Genomic DNA, 20,829 nt, shown 5'->3' on the forward strand with positions numbered 1-20,829 from the left:
GGTATAAATAAGTATATATATATATATATGAGTGCACATATAAATACTTCTTTATACCTGAAAAATGATTTTATGAGTTATGGTATGAAAAATGATATCCTGAATTATGTTACAAAATGTGTTTCCTTTGTGTGAGTCTGGTATTAAAATAAAACAAAATACTTCAGATCTATTTTTTCTAAATTTCAACAAAGCACTATAAACACATATTATCACCCATTTCAATACACAGAAAGTAAGACACAGAGCGTAAGTGAGTTGACAAATACGATGTAGGAGCTATTAAGTGACTAAGTTGGGGTTTGAACCTTTGATGGTTGGGTACCAAAACCTATATTTTTCTCTATAAAACATTAGAGTAGGAAGTAGTGTTTCATCGACTGCAGAGATGATTTTGGCTTGATTTTGATAATTTTCGATGGGTGAATTGCTTTTTCTTTTACTTTTAATTATTGAAATAATTGCTAATTATTAAACTATTAAAGTAACACTTTAGATTCCCCAGGACAATCTGTTTAAAGAAATACAGTTGTCCCTTGAACAACATGGAGGTTAGGGGCACCGACCCCCACACAGTTGAAAATATGCATATAACATTTGGCTCCACCAAAACTTGTTATTCCTCAGTATCCACAGGGATTGGTTCCAGGACCACCTGTGGACACCAACATCCTCATATAGTCAAGTTGCCTACATCAATGCATATAGTCAGCAAGCTGCATCTGTAGACTTCTAACTGCAGATTGAAAACAGTACAAATATTCATTGAGAAAATCTGCATATATTTGGATCCATGCAGTTCGAGCCTGTGTTGTTCAAGGTCAACTCTAATTTAAATCTTGACTAGATAAATATACCACATGTAGCTTTGCACTATTATACTTTAGTGATTTGTATCTCAAGTGCTGCTTTCTTTCATTGTCAGCGATTTTTTTTCTTATAGGTAGATAGTGATGAATTTAATATTTCCTTAATCAAGTCAAATGAAGAGAATAAAACCATAGAAATTAAAGATTTAAAAATATTCACAAGGTATTCTGTGGTGATCACTGCATTCACTGGAAATGTTAGTGCGGCTTATGTAGAAGGAAAGTCAAGTGCTGAAGTGATTGTTACTACTTTAGAATCAGGTAAGGCATATTTTTTATCATTGCTAAAAACTGGACCTCCTTAGGTATTTTTCTTACAGTTTATCACACCCCACCCTAAAAAGGGTATGTATTATCAAATTTGAATGCATATAAATATAATATTCAGTGATTTACTGTGATTGACAAAAGTGAAGCTTTCTGTTTTTTTGAGGCAAAGTGGAATTATGCAGAATAGCCAATCCTTGTAAATACAAAAAAAACCCCACAAATTAGTTCATAATAAGCACAATTTTTGCATTTATTTAAACACTAAATGTTTCAGAAATTATCTTGCTGAAGGGATGATTTTCCCAATTGTCTATAGCCCAAAATGCTTCACCTAAAATTCCATTTTAATTATTTCTGTCTCATGATTTGAATGCTTATTAAAGTGCTAATACTCTATTATTAAATAATCTAGAAGTCAAAATCCAAATCCGGGTCACATTTATCATATGTTTTCTTCACTTATTTAAGTGACATGTTTTATTATATAATCTATTTGATAAATGTCAGAATCCATACAGATTTCCTCAAGTTCCCATGAACAGGGTCTGAATGAATAATAAGATTGTAACCAATAAGAATTAAATGTGGAAAGTCAACCTCCCAGAACTCGCTTGCCCCATCCTCCTTCAGACTCCTGATGTTCTTTGCCACCAGATATATCTTTGGAAAGAGCACATGAAGGGATGTGTTGCTATAGTTTATTTGTTGCTATCTGTAAGGTAAGTATAGGAGGTAAAAATACTTTTGAGTTAGTCTTTTCATTATGTTACATACTGCATTGTCTACTGTTATGGTTCTAAATTAGAAGGTCCATCTTTTTCTCTGAACCCTAAAATCCCACTTGTTTCCAATGGGCTGCCACGTGTATCCCAGGTATCTATTTTCTTATTGTACTTGTTGCAAGTCTCTGTCATCCTACCTTCCTGTGAGGAAAGATGCTGCTGAACTTCTTCACATCCATCCCTTAAAGCATTCATTGAAAATCTTAATGTGCTACTTCTTTCAAGGATATTGTAGTTTAATACATTTTTACTGAACATCTAAAAATTGAATTTTAGATGTAAAACCAAATATATTTGCAGGATAGGAAGTTCTTTCCAGCATTGAGAGAAATCTTCCACGTATCCAACTTTTAAACCGGACCTTATTTTTGAAAACATCTCGTGTAAAAAGATATATAAAGTTTTTCTTATGTATCATAAATATGTTTAACAACTAATGTTGTGAAAATGTGTTGAACCTGTCTAACCTTTACGTTAGCTATGCCTTTTTGCCCTTAAAATGTGGTGTTTGGAACAATAAAATGTTATCTGATTCTCTCTCTTTTTCCTCACTGTTATTTATTTACTTATTTTTTTGCTTGCCAGAGGGCACTATTTTTAAAGATGTTTGCAAGAAAAAAGAGCTTGTACCTGAACTACGAATAGCCAAGTATTAACAGCCTTCTTCATGGAAATTCTTTATTTAGTATGGAAAAATATATCCATTCCAACTTGATCAAAATAGATATATTCATCCAGTTATTCATATAAAGAACACTATGTAGTATAGCAATAAATAGTTCATAAAATATATTTTTATTATGAACTATATTCATAAAATAATTTTATCCTCGTGTATACCATTTTTTCACAATAATTTATTGATACTTAGCTTGTTATATGTCCAACTAACTTCTATTTATTAAAAAAAAACCTGGAATATCTAGAATATATGAACTCTTAAAACTCAACACAACAAATCCAGTTAAAAAGTTGATAAAAGACATTTCACCAAAGAGGAGATATGATTGGCAAATAAACTCATGATAAGACAGATTTTCAGTATCATTACTTATTAGGAAAATGCAAATTAAAGCCACAATGAGATATCACTATGCATCTACTAGGACAGATAAAATAATAATGTTGAAAATGGTGAGAATACCAAATGATGGCAAAGATGCAGAAAGACTGGTTTTCTCATACATTTCTAGTGGGACTATAAAAGGGTATAGCCACATTGGAAAATAGTTTGTTAATCTTTTATAAAAACAGTATGATTCAGCAATTATACTCTAGGGTATTTATCATAGAGAATTGATAACTTGTGTTCATGCAAACATCTGTATATAAATGGTAATAGCAGATTTATTAGAAATAACAAAAAAAACTGAAAACAATCCAAATTTTTTTATGATTAAACAAATTCTGGTACACCTATATAAGGGAACACTACTTGGCAATGAAAGAAGAATGAATTACTAATATATGCAACAACTCTGATGAACCTCACAGTCATTATGCATTGTGTTTCTCAAAATGACATAGCTATGGAGATGAAGAATGATTAGTGTTGAGGGGAGGCATGGAGGGCAAATACAAGGAGAAGGCAAGACGAAGTTCCTTTGTGGTGATGGGATTGCTCTGTATCTTGTTTCTGGTGGTGTTTATAGGAATCTGGACATGGGATTAAATTGCATAGAACTACATACAAGAAGGTGTAAAAAAATGTTAAATTTGAATATTGTCTGTAGTCTTGTTAACAGCATTGTACCAATGTCAGTTTCCAGGTTTGATATTAAACTACAGTTATATAAGATGCCAACAATGGCGAAAGCTAGGGGAAGGCTACTTGGAACTGTGTATGGTTTTTGCAACTTCCCGTGAGTCTATATTATTTTTAATTAAGCTCAAATAGTCATGGAAATGTGTTCTGCATAAAAATAATGCATATATAAAGCTAAATAAATAAGAAGGAAATATATAATAAGCTGGATCAGCAGTATGGTTCCTGTGACCAAAGATGTCAATGATGTTACAATGCATCAGCCATTTTACTTGTTTCCATAATCCATAGGGTTAAATAATCTGTGTAATACTCCTTGTAAACGTAAATTTGAAGTGAATAAGTTTTATATGGTTATTAAAAAGAACATATTTTTTATAAAATTTAATTGCTAAATATTTCATTTTAGTCCCTAAGGATCCACCTAACAACATGACATTTCAGAAGATACCAGATGAAGTGACAAAATTTCAGTTAACATTCCTTCCTCCTTCTCAACCCAATGGAAATATCCAAGTATATCAAGCTTTGGTTTACCGAGAAGATGACCCTACTGCTGTCCAGATTCACAACCTCAGCATTATCCAGAAAACGGACACATCCGTCATCGCAATGTTAGAAGGACTGAAAGGTGGACATACATACAATATCAGTGTAAGCATTCATAGCTTTTAGTTACTTGCCTATTTTACAAAGTCAGTTGTCAAACTCAGCATTCAAAGATACTTCAGCTTATGTACACACTACATTTTTTCACATATTTTGGGGGGATTGTTTAAGACATGCCCACAGAAAATAGATTTAGAGAAGTGAAATTGTTGATATCCTATTATAATACACCAAGTCCTATGAAAATATGTAGGTAATTAAAACCTTTGTACAAACAATAATGCCATTAACTCTAATAGCATTATTGTTTAGAAATAATTTATTCCCCTTCCATTCTATGGCTTATACATATATCTATGCCATTGACTTTGATTTTGGCCACATGATGTGCTTTGGCCAATGACATGTGCCACATCTATGGAGAAGCATTACAAGTTTGTGTCAGCTCTCTCCTTCTTCCTCTCTGTCTCAAGAAAAGATATTCCGAGCAGAGTCTGCTCCTTCAGTCTGGGTCTAGGAATGGGAAAATATCAAGTAAGGTTAAGCCATGTCAGCCAACCCACAGTTGTGCATGTACTGTAAATAAGAAAAAAATGTGCACTATTGTAAGCCAAAAGTAAACACCAAAATACAGCAACATTTGTATTATTGTTAGAAATGCAGAAATAAAATAAAGGATAAAGGAAATGCATGCTAAAAGTAAAAGAGTGGTGGTAGATAAAGAGATGATTCTGCCAAATGGAAAACTGTTAATGTGTGATTATAAATGAAACATGGAAACGCAAATTTCAAAGGCAAAGAGCAGAAATAATTATTTACGTGATTGAAATTCACATATATTTCACATAACTATTACTAAAAGCTAATAACATTTTACATCTTCATTCTAAATTATCCATTTTGGAAAGTAAGTGTATATGTGAGTTCATATTGCATATATACAGGCCATGAACAATTTGTTTCATCATTTGATGATTTTTATAGCATGTCTTGCAATTTTCAAATAGAATTATCTGATTCAGATAATTCATATTTCAAGCAACATAGAATTCATCCTAAACCTTAGCTTATTAACTAATCCTCCTAGTAACTCTTTATAATCATCAGAATACTACCATGTGTGTATGTATTCCCTCATTAACTTTATATCTTACTAGGTAATATGTCTTGCTAGGATTCTTGTTGTACATACCATTGTGAATACCTTTGTGAAAGATCTATTAGAGGGAGAGTGGTGGTTAAGAGAATGAACTGACCTTGGTTCAAATACTCACTTTGCTATTTTCTGTGTCTGGTCAGTTTCTGCAAATCTATCTTAGTTTTCTTATCTGAAAAATTAGTAGTAGGATTAATAACTTCTTTATAAGAATATTGTGAGTATTAATGATTTGTAGTTATGGTAAATAGTGAGTATGCTATCAGTTTTGCCTATTGTGAATATGAGAAAAAATAGGAAATAAATCACAACTAATTCATAATTTAAAGAACAAGAAATAAGTTCTCTGATTGTTCACAAAGTGGAATTTACAGCAACCTCAACTCCTGAGAGGTTATTAGAAATGTATAACTTTAGCACCTGTTCCCATCTGCTGCATGAAAATCTGCATATCTTCATTTACCAGGGTTTCCAAGTGACCTTTTTCCACAATGCAATTGAAAAGCACTGTCCAATTCATCATTTACTATGTCACTTAAATGTTAGCTTGCACCATAAAGAAATAAAAATAAGGAAGCAGACCATAATATCATTTTTGTTGTGGATACTTTCTTAAATTTACAAACTTCAATAAGTATTTTCTTTAGCTATTTTTAACCATGTTTTCGGGGCTTGGATTATTCACCATAACTAGCACATCATACATATCATTACAGTTTTAATTCAATCAAAGTATATATAGTGTGGAGTGTGGGTCACTAATATATAAACAAATTTATTAACGTCAATAAACATTATACTCTGAATTTCATTTATCAAGTACGATAAACTGGGCGAGAACATGGTCTTTGTTTTATATAGCAATATAATATGGATAGAAGAAAATTCTGTGTCTGCAGTTTCCAAAGCAAAAAGTTAATTGAAAGGATTCACATCTGTGTAAATCACCCTCTATATATACAAACAGAAATGCTTTATGTGTATATGCTGCATTATGCAGGTTATAGCGTCAGATACTTTGGGGCAGGGGTGAAGAAGGGCATAAGGGCAACTTTCAGAGGGATGATTTAATACAGGAAAACTGGGAGGCTGGAGGAATAGGATTTCATCTCAGAGAAGGGAAAAAAGAGGATCTTGAATATGGATTTACAGAAAGCCAGTTACCTAGCTACAGAGAAGAGGAAAAGATGTTAGATTAGACGAAGAGAGCAAATAGAGTCTTTTCTATTCCTCCTACAGGTTCCAATTGAAGCCACAGTCTTTTCCTAGTCTCTGTGATTGGTCTGTTTTGGTCAATCAGCCTTTGTTCTCAGGGCTTACTAGTAACACAAGATCAGTTTTAAGAATTACTTTGTTGTTAATATTCTTCCTCCATATATAACTCACATTTAAGGGAGTGCAAGAAATATATAGTTAATAGATTATATGCAATTGCTTTTAAAAGTAGAATCATTTTAAAATTACATATAACCATAATCAGTTATATGTACATGTAAGCAATAATTTGAAAATAGTAACAAGATGTTTCTTTGTTTTAGGTTTATGCAATCAATAGTGCTGGTGCAGGACCAAAGGTTCAGATGAGAATAACTATGGATATTAAAGGTATATACACAAACTCCCATTCATTCCACAAATGCTGCTCTCTTAATCAAGCAGTAATAGAACTTGAATTCTGTATTAGAATTAAGGATGGAGTCAAGCTTGTAATGATGCATGTGCATTTAATAAGCATATCTAAGTAATAATATATGCTTGTTAAAGCTATAATTAAAATGCCCAAATAATGATGCAAATTACCATCCTATATAATAAAAGGCTAATATACAAATTGTCCCCTCAGGAGTTCGACCACTCGCTATGACGTTCACTGACCACCAGGGGGCGGCATAGAGTGAAGGAAGGACCTGGCCAGAGGGGAGGGGAGGAGGAGGAAGGCCTCGATTGGCCCTGATCATTGGCCAGGCCTAGGGACCCTACCCATGCATGAATTTTGTGCACCGGGCCTCTACGGTTAAATAAAGAGAATGCCCACCTGTTATTTTTTCTTATATTTCCTTTCCTATAACTTTAAACTCTTCTGAGACAAATTTTATAGTCCATTATTTTGTTTTTAAATTTTATTGAAAACGAAACTTATTCTTTAAATTACCCATGACTAGAAGTTGACTAGTTTTAACTAGATTCCTCAATGCCTTTTATTTATATTGAAAGTTGAATTCTTTACAGTTAATTAAATAGTGTTTACTGAACAACCATGTATTCAGCTTTATGATTCTAACTCTAAATATTCTGATCTATCAATTTATTAATCTTACAGGTAGTTTTCATTGAAAATATAACTAAAATTTGGAGCCTCTCGCCCGCCAAATCCATAAAAACTAAAAAAGATTTTTACGAGGAATTTAGGGTCATTCAGTCATCAGGGTGCCTTCTATTCCTGAGACTGAAAACCTGCATGTAGCTGTGCCATCTCTCTAAAAAGCTATGTAAAACCTGCAGAGCTAAAAACAAACAAACAAAACAAGTATATGGACCTTTAGTAGAATTCCACCTCCTTGTTGCTTCCCTCTTTAGAGCAAAAAGTAAGGACACCAGAGCACAGCGATTCTCAGTCTTTGGCAAGGACACCAAGCACAATGATTAAAAGCAGGCTCTAGGCTGAGTCTAAGGTCAGACTGCTGAGATTGAATCCGGGATTGGCCACTTGATATCTGTTTGACTTTGGGCAAGTTTCTTAACCTCTATAAGCCTGGATAGTGGAGATAATACTAGTTCCTACTGCATACATTGTTGTGAGGATTAAAAGAGATAATCTTTGAAAAAACGCTTAGGACAGTGCCCTACTAGAGAATGAGAAACATTCACTGTAAGGTGAAGCTGATAAATATTATCTTTTCATCAATGGGTATTTTAATACTGTATATAAATATTAATTATTTGCTTTTAATTGATAAATTATATGCTTAGGAAATACAAATACAAAGTCTTAAAAAATCAGCAATTTGAAAAAATGACTTCATAAAGCAGAGCTTACATCAATTCATCTTAATGTCTGTTATTTGTTGGCAGACATGTAGATATGCACTTAACAATATTGATTCTTTAGTAAAAAAATTCCCATTTCAGATGCTTTGGTCATCCCAGGTAAAGAAGACTCATTCTGATTTTCTTCTCGTTAGATAGGGCAGACAGACTCAGGACCAGTTATCTAGAGAAGATATAAATATATATACTGGAGGCAGTGGTGGGGTCCTAGAGAAATTAATTTTTCTTCAGTAATATGAATGATTTTGTTAGTAACATGGAGTGATATTGAATTAATGGTAGTCTCATTAAGTTTGCATTTAACAGATAATGTCAGGTTGGATAGTCATGTCCAGTGCAAGATTCTTCTAACTGGAAACCTTTTCTTGGGAATTCCTCAGTGGCCTAGAGCTTCTCAGAACTCCCTGAAACTGGAGGCTCTTCCTGCTGAATTCTTTCTTCCTCCTCCCCTTTCTCAGGTGTCTCCCTACCTGTGCTCTGTGGTCTAAGGCTCTCACCATCTCCTCTTGCTCACTTTATCTTTACTCTTCACAGATATTTTCCCCAATAAGCTTGCTACTCATCTAATATCATAGGCTTTATATCTCAGAGGAATGAGCTAAAGGATCAAGTAAAAAGATTTGGTTCTCTTTTATAGCTATGTGATATAAGGCCATCTCCTCATGTGCAAAATTGAAATAATATTGTCAATTTTATAGCATTATTGAGAGGCCTTTTAACAAGATTAAATAAAGATAGAAAATGAAATTTGATTAAGCAACTCATTGTTGCTCAAACAATCTATAATAATAAAAGTATAATGTGCTAATTAGACCAGACAGCCAAAGGACCTTCTGGATGTCCTTCCAGATGAAGCCATGGTGGTTGGGGCTGAGGCAGAGGTGGTTAGGGGAGATCAGGCAGGCAGGAAAGCAGTTAGGGGTGATCAGGCAGGCAGATGAGTCGTTAGGGGTGATGAGGCAGGCAGGCAGAGTGGTTAGGGGCAATGAGGCAGGCAGGAAGGCAAGTGGTTAGGAGCCAGCAGTCCCGGTTTGCAAGAGGGATGTCCGACTGCCGGTTTAGGCCGGGTCCCACATCTCCTGAGGGGTCCCGGATTGTGAGAGGGTGCAGGCCGGGCTGAGGGACCCTCACCCCCCAACCCCCGTGTATGAATTTTGTGCACCAGGCCTCTAGTTGTTATATATAGCTATGAGATGAAATTAATTAAACAAACAGAGCTTCTATAAATATTGATTTGGGAGATATGTGTATGCACTGATGGTAATATGTGAATTATCAGGGCACTTTTAGAAATTATTCTGGCAATATCTATTAAAAGTTAAAAATACATATATCTTTTGTTCCAGAAATTCTGCTCTTGGAAATCTATTCCACAGAAATAAAAGGATGTTTGGCATGGATAAACTGGGTGAAAGGGAGGTGCTAGTATGACTAGAATAGAAATTGGAAAACTAGCTAAAATAAGTAAAATAAGAAGAAAAAACACTAAGATAATAGTATGATTTAATGCACTTATGAAAATTATATTTGAGTGAGAGCATATATAATTTGAATTTATTTAATATGTAAAGATAAGTCAGATGTCCAAAAATTATACCTGAGTCCCATTATTTCAGGTTAAGTCTCAAATATATAATTATACCACCAGGAGATAATAATTGTTTAATATTTGCTGTATCAAAATAAGACTATTTCATTTGTTCTTTATGTTTGTCATCACGTTATCTGTAAATTACCTGCCTGAAAAAAAATTTAAATGCTTATTTCTCCTCTTCAGAAACAAAAAATCAATTATGATACTTCTTTGTTTATAGCTCCAGCACGACCAAAAACCAAACCAACCCCTATTTATGATGCCACAGGAAAATTGCTGGTGACTTCAACAACAATTACCATCAGAATGCCAATATGTTACTATAACGATGATCATGGGCCCATCAAAAATGTACAAGTGCTTGTAGCAGAAGCTGGAGGTATCATTATATATTAACTTATCCTATTAATTTATAAAGTATGAATTGCTGAATGGTATAGAAATTTCAGTTCAAAACTAGTAATTTAAATTGACTCCTGATTAGCACATACATCTTGACCTTAATATATTGTCAATATTATCATTAATTATACAAAACACTTATGCTAACATTTTTATAGAAATAAGAGAAGGCATAGTTAAAATATGTGATTTATTTATTCCATATGCTAGTAGGATTACTTTGACTCTGACAAGATGGATTATTGGTAACTTCTTTGGAGATGTGAACATTACAGTTACTCTTGACTGAGGGATTTTTTTTTCTCTAGATGCTTATCCAGGTAAATCAGCTGAATCATCCCTGGTGGTTCATAGAGTGAAAGATACTTCATCCAGAATTTCTTCATGCAATTATAAAAACCATTTATAAATTTGAAAATAATGTATATGTTATTTGTAATCATCATTCTTTTTTTCTGAAAATAGCTCAGCATGATGGAAATGTAACAAAGTGGTATGATGCATATTTTAATAAACCAAGGCCATACTTTACAAATGAAGGCTTTCCTAATCCTCCGTGTACAGAAGGAAAGACAAAGTTCAGTAGCAATGAAGAAATCTACATCATAGGTGCTGATCATGCATGTATGATTCCTGGCAATGAAGACAAAATTTGCAATGGACCTCTGAAGCCAAAAAAGCAATACTTGTATGTATAGTTTATACCTACCATGCATTGTGTTAGCAAGCTGGTTGATATCTTTCATTCCTCCATCCACCCATCCTTTTATTTTTTCAATAAGCACTGGGCATCCATCTTGTATTGTGACTAGATTTTTAAAAATATTTTTTAAAAATATGTTTTCGTTGACTTGAAAGAGAGGAAAGGAGAGAGAAAGAGAAAGAGAAATATCGATCAGCTGCCTCCTGCACGTATCCCACTAGGGATTGAGCCCACAACCCTGGGCATGTGCCCTGACAGGGAATTTAACCAGCAACCTCTCGGTGCATGAGACAGCCCTCAGACCACTGAACCACACTGGCCAGGGCTGACCAGAATTTTTAGGCTTCAGGAATGTAAAGACCAACAAAGGCCGAAACCGGTTTGGCTCAGTGGATAGAGCGTCGGCCTGCGGACTGAAGGGTCCCGGGTTCGGTTCCGGTCAGGGGCATGTACCTGGGTTGTGGATTGACCTCATATTCCACAGACATATAGTTCTATAGGAAAAGCAGACAAACCTAAGTGTAATTATGATTTGATCTTTTGATCTGATAAATAACATAAGGTCAATATGAAAAATGTGCCCTTGGATAGGAGAATTTAATTCTTTCTGTAGAGCACAATGTGACCAATATAATATTTTGTGTTTTTCACTCATTATTTGCCTTGCATGTTCATGTGCAGGTGTTTAGGAACACTATCACAGTCTTTTGGTTAATGATAGCTTCGATTTACCTTGTTCATAGCAATACTTTTATCCTCTATATACCATCAAACATCATATTTAGTGATTGAAATCTTTACAACTCACTTTAATATTTGGCATTTTGTAGATCCAACTGAATATCATATTAAAAATCTCTTTACAAATGAAATCAATTTTTTATTTTTCATTAATTTTTGTAAATGGTATTAGGTAGGGTCCAACTCCATTCCTTGGTCAGTGAATATCCAGTTTTCTCGACACCATCTGTTGAAAAGACTGTTTTCATCTCTGGCTTTGTTAATTTCTTTGCTAAATTGATTTTTCCTACTAAATTAACTATTATTTCTGTGTCACAAGATGACAGATTTTTAAAAATCTTGAATTATTTTATTTTCAAAATATATTTTTTTTTACTAGTAAATTTGAAAAATGTAGCTAGTCTCATCTTGTCAACTAACTAAAGCATTATTAAATTCTTTATAAGTGTCTTAGGCCAAATTAGCATTGGAAAAATTAGAGAAGGTAGGCAAATTTTTTAAAAATGCTATATCATCTATTATGAATTACAGTTACTGTGGTTACAAGGTTATTGCCTAAAATATAATCATTATACATATGATAGTTATGAAAATGGTATATCACAAAGTTTAATACTTATTCAAGTATTTTCATTTTGCGTATTTTTTCCAAAACAGACTCCTCATATAATCAATACAATAATAAGAAACTGAGAATAGTAGAGATTAATTTATGCATTGCAATTTATTAATGTAAATTGATTTTATGTTTTTAAATGCCTGGATGTCTATAGTTTTTAAATAAGGTGTTTTGGTTGTCTTTGTGAATATTAGAATCATAGAATGATTTTTAAGATTGATTCTCTTCTGTACCTATTTTCCATTTCAGATGTCATAAAAACATAGGAAGTAAAAATATAGCTGTGCATACATAGATTTAAGAAACATTTTCTTAATTGCATACATATGAACAAGATAAGTTCTATATGACAATTCTAAATCTGGTTCACTGGTATTTTCAAAGGTCGACAAGGTATAACAGTTTTTATGATTTATAGTTTAAAAGTCTGTTTGTGCAACACACTTTCACAGACTACATTATTTCATCCAAACAAATCTGTGAAGGAGGTAGGTAATCTGCTTCAGTTGAGCTGCTGACTGCTTACGAGTCTGCCCAGATTCTTAGTCACTCTCTCATGAAGTTCATGAGGTCCATTTCTAGGGTAATTATTCATCTCACATAAAGATAGTATCTATTTGTCTGGATGGTCATTTAATTTCAAGTCTACATCTTGTAAATTTGCTTTATCTTAAATAAAAATGTTTATTTTAATAGCTATTTGCTAAATTATTCATAAAAAAAACATATGGCATGCAAATTGCTAGTTTTAAATTTTTTTTTCTATTTTATAGATTTAAATTTAGAGCCACAAATGTCATGGGACAATTTACTGACTCTGATTACTCTGACCCTGTTAAGACTTTAGGTAAGACATATTTTGTAGTTTACTTTCAATTCTCAACATGCTAATTACAGTGCAACATTCATTAGTAAATGTAATAATCCACAACTGAATGTTCTCAAGTATAAATTCATTTCAAGGTTAACTAACCTGATTAAGGAAAAATAGTATATTATAATATTCTATTAATAGATGGGAGTTGCATCCATTTGAATCTGGATCTAGATTTTGAAATGGTACTGGTTCTATGCTGATGTGCACTAACATTATACCAAGCAAATATTTAATTAGCTGTTTAATATACAATCTTACAGCAGAAGATATTTACCTAATACAAAGGAAAAGGCTTATGGCAATTATTCTGAAATAATCCTAAAAAAACTAGACGTTTACCTGTCCTCTTTAATTTTTCTTTTTTTCTAATCAGCTCTTTCATGTTTTCTTATTAATTATATGCCCTCAATTAGGCCTGAATAAAATACAAATACAATTTAGTCAAATGCAAGTATATTTCTTCCTCCTCCTCCTCCTCCTCCTCCTCCTCCTCCTCCTCCTCTTCTTAGTCATCACCATCATCTAACATTAAATATTCTATACCAGACACACTTTCAGGTTCTTTGTATGTGTTAACTGATGAACTCTTCACAACTATCCTTTACTTTAGATCAGTGGTTCCCAATCAAAGTGATTTTACCCTCCAGGGACATTTGAGAATGTTTGGGGCCATTTTTGGTTGTCACAACCATGGGGGATGAGCTATGGGCATCTACTGGGCAGAAACAAAGGATACTGCTGGACATGCCACAGTGCATAGGACAGCCCCTCTCAGCAAAGAATTATCTGGCCCATAATGTCAGAGACCCTGTCAGGGGATAACGTTACCTCCATTTTAATGATGAGAAAACCAAGGTTCATATTAAGTAATTAAGTGGCTGGGTCAGGATTCTAGCACAGATTTGATAGCAATTACACCCCAAATAGAGGATTTACACCTGCATTCAAATTTTGGCTCCTCCACTTGAGAAAATAATTTCTATAAGCTTCAGTTTCCTTATTTGGAAAATGGTGATGAGAGTATTCCCTTGAAAGATTTACATAAAGCAACATATGTAAAGACATTAATATTTTATAGTTAGAAAAAATTTAAATGCTTAATAGCTTATTTTGGGGTAGGCTATACCCAAAAACTTTAGAAATATACTCCCTTAGGAGAAATTATATCCCCAGAATTTTTTGAGTGGATCACAACTTCCAATTTGCACCAAGCTTTGAGAATGTGGAACTTTGTATGTTGCTCAGATACACAGCATATCGTGAGCTGCAACAGATTTCAGTAAGAGTTGAAGCTGGATGCAGATAATTGTTCTACCATTTTCAGTTAGAAATTCTCACCAGGTTTTTAAACATTAATTGTATAGAAATCCAGCTTCTGCAGGCTCCACTTAGTTAATAAAACTTTGGACCTTGAAGAAATAAAGAAGGGGCATGTGACTAGCTACATGGATGTTGATAGAGGAATAACAAATTTCTTTGACTATTCTCCCTAATTTCATAAAATCACTGGTTTGATTAACTGTACACAATATATTAATCATTTTAAAACTAGCTGATGAGACTTGGGATATTGAAATTGTGTGGAGTGTTTCTTCATTTGATAGGTGATTTTTATCACACAATGATACAACCGCAGTAAATGCCTTGAAGGCACTAACATAATTTCCTCGAGATTATGGCATTCAGAGACTATCGCCTCCACTAACTAATGACCCTGGTGTGTTTACTGATGGAAGAAAAGAGTCAAAGACAAAGTGAATAGCTAGCAATGCTGAAAAGAGACCTCCTTGCTGTGCTGTGCCTCTCATAGCTTGTTGGTTTCATACAGATTTATTTGTTTTAATTTATTTTTGTTTTTTATCTTTTTTCTTTTATTTTTTACTTATTGTTGACAGTATTACAGATGTCCCCCATTTCTCCCCATTTACCCACCTCCCCCAGCCCCATCCCCGCTCCCTCTGGCCATCACCACACTGTTGTCTGTGTCTCTGGGCTATGCTTTGGCTAATCTCTTCACCTTCTTTTATCTAGTGCCCCCCTCCCCTCTGAGCTCTGTCAGTCTGTTCCATGTATGCATCCATGCCTCTGGTTCTATTTTGTTCATCAGTTTATTTTGCTCATTAGATTCCACATATAAGTGAGATCATGTGCTATTTGTCTTTGTTACTGATGTGAGGACATCATATTCAGTTAGTTATCCGAGAGGCAAAGTTGAGATATTCAGGGGAATAGGAATGAGCATGAAAAGCCATAAAAAAGGGGATACCCGAGTATCAGGGACCATGCTTATCTTCTTTTTCTTCCTTTCTCTCACAGACTAGGGAGAATACAATAATTAACTCTAGAAAGTAACAGTAATACACAGTCAGTTCTTGGTTCCTTTTTGGAATCATAACTACTATCACCCTAGTCATCCACGTACTAATGCTTATGTGCCCTGGTAACCACAGGAGTCTGGAAGGGATGTTAAGATGTGGAGCTAAGGGCAGAGCACAGGATCCTGCCAAGGCCAGGGAGGAAGGGGCTGGTGAAACACAGACTGGATGCAGTAGGTAGAAAGGCACTGGGTTGGTAAGGGGAAGTGACAGCGAAGGGTTTCATGTGTCTATGATTACATTCTCAGAGTTCATATATCATTTGTAAGCCGATGGCAGAAGGATAGCCTTTCAGGCTCCTCCTTAGAGTGGTCTTCCATGGGATCGCTTCTGACATATAGCAGCTTTGTAGTAAATGGGCTTTGCTCTGTAATGCTTTGGATTGGTCGTGTGGAGTTCTGCTCTCTAGTCATTTACAGATAGTTAAACAGTGACGGGCAGGAGTAGAGGAAATTACAAGGAGTGAAAACCTCAGTTGTGAAATGAGATGTTCAGATCTGGCGTATGAAGTGTACCAGTAGAGTAGACTTCCTTGATGACTAGCAAAGCATTGCAGTCACTTTGCTAGTTAATGGAGTTAACAACATCACTTTCTGCCCTCCAATCAGTTTTCTACCTGGCTATTGGATGTTATGATTCTGTAGAGATCAGATTTGCTGATAAGCCAGGCACCAAAGAGCTCCACCAGAAATGGCCCTGGTCCATGATTTGACATTAATAAAAGGCCAGTGAGTCATGCAACTTTTCAGAAAAAGAACATTGCCAAGGAAGTTATAGTAGAACTCAAAAAAGAAATAACATTGACCATTTCTACAATAGTCAATGGCAAAAATGGCTGTCAGATTGTAGGCAAGCAAATAATAAAATGCATTAATATAATATCCCTAATGTCACCATAAGGTTACAAAAGATGTTTGAGTCCCTTTTTCTCTCAAATATGTCATGTATCGGGATATATAATAGCATTTGCAATGGGCTAGTGACTCTCAACATTCTTAACAAGCCTACTAAATACTTCTGCATATCTGTGATCCCAGACTTCAGTGAAAGAAATATAGGTCCCATTTAGGTCATCAAACCACCAGTAGATATATGTTCATTCACTGGCATTTCACAAACCACAGACAGTGAGTTCTGAGCTGCATTGTCTATCAGTAAAATCTTCAGGATTTAAGAGCCTTTGTAAGGCTGTGTTTCTAAGTTTGTTCAGGGCATATTATTCCAAGGCAGGACATTTTGATAGTGGTTGTGACTCTCAGAAACATTATCATTCAGAAGTTAAAATTATGAACAAAAGAATCACCATAGACTGATAGACTAAAAGTTTTTTAGTGAAAGAGGCTGACAGTAGTGCAAGTGAGAAGAATCAGGCAGAGCTGGGCTGGATAAGGATGAGTGGGTCTAAAAGGAATTTGCTAGGGAAATCATTATGGCCTGGAAGAATAAACATGGGAAATGACATGCACCATTATTTTAATCTTGAAAAAATTCTTATAATTTATTTGATTTTTTTTCACTCAGGATTAAGCATTAGCATTTTTATTAACAAAATTTACAAGAACTCCTCTTAAACCCTTTTTAGAAATCCTCTATAGGCACATCAGTTTATGGAAACTGCTGGTAGGCAATGTTTTGATTGCAAGGTTTAATTATAGAGAGTTTCTGTGATTTGAAAACCACACACTCCTTTCTGCACCTTACAAGGCTTCATTAAGGCTGAATAAGATGAAATCTTAAACCCCATGGCAAAGGCACCATGTGACTGTTTTCTTCTGTCATAACACCTCTCCTTTAATTACTAAGCTAACAGTGAAACGTTCCAATATGCTCACTGAGAAACAGGGTCTCTATGTATTTTTGCAGAAAAAGAATCACTTTCCCCAAAACACCAGAGATATAGGGGAGATTTTTATTACGTTAAAGAGACAGTGGTAATGTGGGGGTGAACCTCATAACTTTGTGGCTAGTCAGGCATATTTCAGGCACTTTGGCATATATCGAATTTATGTGACGGGTTAATTACTTTAAAAAGTAACTTCTGAAATCTCATTTCCAAAATGAGAATAATAATACTCATCTCACAAAATAATTGGGGAAGTAAATCTGATGAATAAATGAATGAATGTGATAAATGTTTATTAATAAAAATACTAAACATTATTTATGTATCAAGATTTTTCTTATTGTTTTTATATATGAACTACTGTATTCTTCACAACCCTATAACATGGTCTCCGACAAATAGATATTGACTATTTATTGGTAAAAAGTATGAAACTGGCTCTTTAAGAAACTTGCCCAAGACTATTGAGCTAGGAAGTTACAGCACCAGCTTTTAGACCCAGGCAGTGTGACTCCAGTCAGTGCTCTGCTTGTAATCACTGTTACCACGTTGCCTGAAAATCGTTAAGTGCCCCAGGAGCTTTCAATTTCACTACTATTGGTGATGTTTCTGCTCTCACAGACTTCCTATTCTTGCTGTAACATTTTCTTTTCTTAACATTTTAAATGATTTCTAGCTGTTCTCTTTTCATCTTCTTGTCTTAGCTTTTGAAGTTAACATTCACACATGAGTATGCTTTATTCTTACACATAAAGATACAGTAATTCCTTTTTTTTTAGCAATGAATAAGTGAGACTCTTCCTACATTCTAGAAACCACTTTTAATATTTTGTCATTCTGATGTATGAGAATAACATTTACCTAGATTATTTTAATTTACATTTCTTAAATTATGAAATTGAGTGGCTTTTCATAAATTTTTATGTGGTATTAGAATATCCAGGATGACTAAGCCAAACAAGTATTCCTTATATTTAATTTTGGTTAAAAGAACTTGAACTTGTTTTCTTTGAAGATTAATAATAATATTAATAAGATCATGTAACATGTTCCTATGTCAAAAGCCAGACATTATAAAGCTGATAAGCTTTATAACCAATTTAACTTAAGCTTCTTAGAGATATAAAACTGGCTTAATCAGATCCATATACTGAGATTCAATGATGATAATTACAATCAAAATATAATACTGATGAGAACTTAATTAGCACTTCATAATTATGACTTGCTTAATCACAATGGTATGTTTTATTCTGCAAATACAACATAATTTAATTTGACCTTTTATAGAATTTTAAGTCTAATGAGGAAATGACTTGTACTTATTCCAAAAAGATTCATGTTTATATTTTTAGGTAAAATAATTCCATTTTCTGTGAAAAGATTTATAGAAGTGCCTTCATTCTTATTGGTCATGCTTTGTGGGTACATGCATAGCAATGAAGCAAAATTTGTTCTCACAATCATGGCACATTTTGTACTTTCCTAATGGTACTTTTGTAATACATGTGCCCAAAGGATTACACATTGTTTATTAATACATGGTATGTCATTTCCTCACTTCACTTGGCTAGTGCTTTGAAATAGTAATCTAATCTGGGAAAAAAATTGTGGTCTATGAAATCATTTTTATCCCCACTGAGTTCTAAAGTCCAGTGATTCAATATTACCTGATAAAGATTCTTCATTCATCTTCACGTTTCCTTTCCCAAGCATATCCAATTAAGAGTCAGCATGTGAAAATTCAATCAAACAAATCGTTCACATTTTTATGTCTAAAGAAAGGTGTATCTAAAATACTTTAGGAGCTACATGCTGCTTTAGTGTCTTCTAAATTGTGCTGGTGATTCTAGAAAACCATAAAACTCGGATAACTCTTTAATGTCCAGTGTTCATTTAAATCTACCATGCAGAATCGCCATAGGAACCCTTTTATATTTTAACATTTCATAAGCATCAATCCAGGGAAAAAATATAAAACATTAAGCCCTGCATATTTTACAAATAGCCTATTTTGTCACTCAACTTTAATACTTTTTACAGTAAAATTATAAATCAGATAAATTAAACTTGACTATAATTTTAGTAGTTGTCTAAAATAAATGATTGATAAGTTGTACATTCTTATTTGTTTCAATGACTGATCTCCAACCCGAAATAAAGTAGTATCTATTTCAATATTTGTATTCATTCGTAAATTTAACAAATATTCATTGAGCATTTATTATGTGCCTGGTACTATTTTCAGAACTTGAAAAGCAGTTTTGAATAAAATAAAGTCCCCTGTCCTCAGAGAGTTTACATTCTGGATGGATAATAAACAATAAGGATAATAAATAAATTAATTATAATGTAAATTGAAGGGTGATAAGGGCTATGGAGAAAAGAAAGAGTAGAACAGTATGCAGAGGATATAGAAGAGAGGAGGCAGGAAGTGAGCTAGTTATATCTTTCAGTTGTAAATGGTGGTATCATAGTTTGCTTGGGCTGCCTTAACAAAAGACCATAGACTGGGTGGCTTAAACAACAAAAATTTATTTTCCCACAGTTCTGGAGGCTAGAAATGCAAGATCCAGGTTGCAGTCAACTTGGTATCTGGTGAGGATTCTCATTCTGACTTGTAGAAGGCCTCCTTCTCACTAAAGTCACATGCCTGTTCCTTCGTGTGTGTGTGTGTGTGTGTGTGTCCAGAGGGAGAAAGCCAGCTTTCTGGTATCTCTTCTTATAAGGATACTAAAACTATTGGGCCTATCAGATTAGACCCAACTCTTATTTCTTATGAACCCATTTAAACTTAATTACTTCCTTACTCTAAATGTATTTACCCTTGGCCTTATGGCTTCAATATATGAATTTTGGAGGCACCTATACATTCATAGGAGGGGGTTAGTGTAGGCCTCATTGAGAAGCAACCCTTGGAGATAATGAAATGGCTCTCCAGGAGCATTATGCTAAGTGAAATAATCCAGTTGGAGAAAGATAAATATCACTTGATCTCACTCTTATGTGGGATATAATGATCAACATAATTTGATGAACAAGAATAGATCCAGAGACAAATGGTAAGGGGGAGGGGTTAGAGAGCAACCAAAGGACTTGTATGCATGCATATTAGCATAACCAATAGACACAGACACTGGGGCAGTACGGGCTTGCCTGGGGTGGGAATGGCTGGC

General features: G+C 34.1%; 1 protein-coding gene across 2 annotated transcripts in view; it reads left to right on the top strand.

The window, feature by feature from the left end:
* The window catches only part of PTPRQ (protein tyrosine phosphatase, receptor type, Q), a 219,873-nt gene that overhangs the window by 139,278 nt on the left and 59,766 nt on the right, over window positions 1-20,829 (top strand). For both annotated transcript variants that reach the window (XM_014531678.1, XM_005884154.2), the window contains exons 28-33: window positions 944-1,130; window positions 4,096-4,340; window positions 6,990-7,056; window positions 10,314-10,472; window positions 10,961-11,183; window positions 13,332-13,405. In XM_014531678.1, the coding sequence (XP_014387164.1) occupies window positions 944-1,130; window positions 4,096-4,340; window positions 6,990-7,056; window positions 10,314-10,472; window positions 10,961-11,183; window positions 13,332-13,405 (955 nt within the window). The remainder of the gene's footprint in view (window positions 1-943; window positions 1,131-4,095; window positions 4,341-6,989; window positions 7,057-10,313; window positions 10,473-10,960; window positions 11,184-13,331; window positions 13,406-20,829) is intronic.

This window comes from Myotis brandtii, unplaced genomic scaffold (genome assembly GCF_000412655.1).
Source record: "Myotis brandtii unplaced genomic scaffold, ASM41265v1 scaffold82, whole genome shotgun sequence".
In the NCBI taxonomy this organism is placed as follows: Eukaryota; Metazoa; Chordata; class Mammalia; order Chiroptera; family Vespertilionidae; genus Myotis; species Myotis brandtii.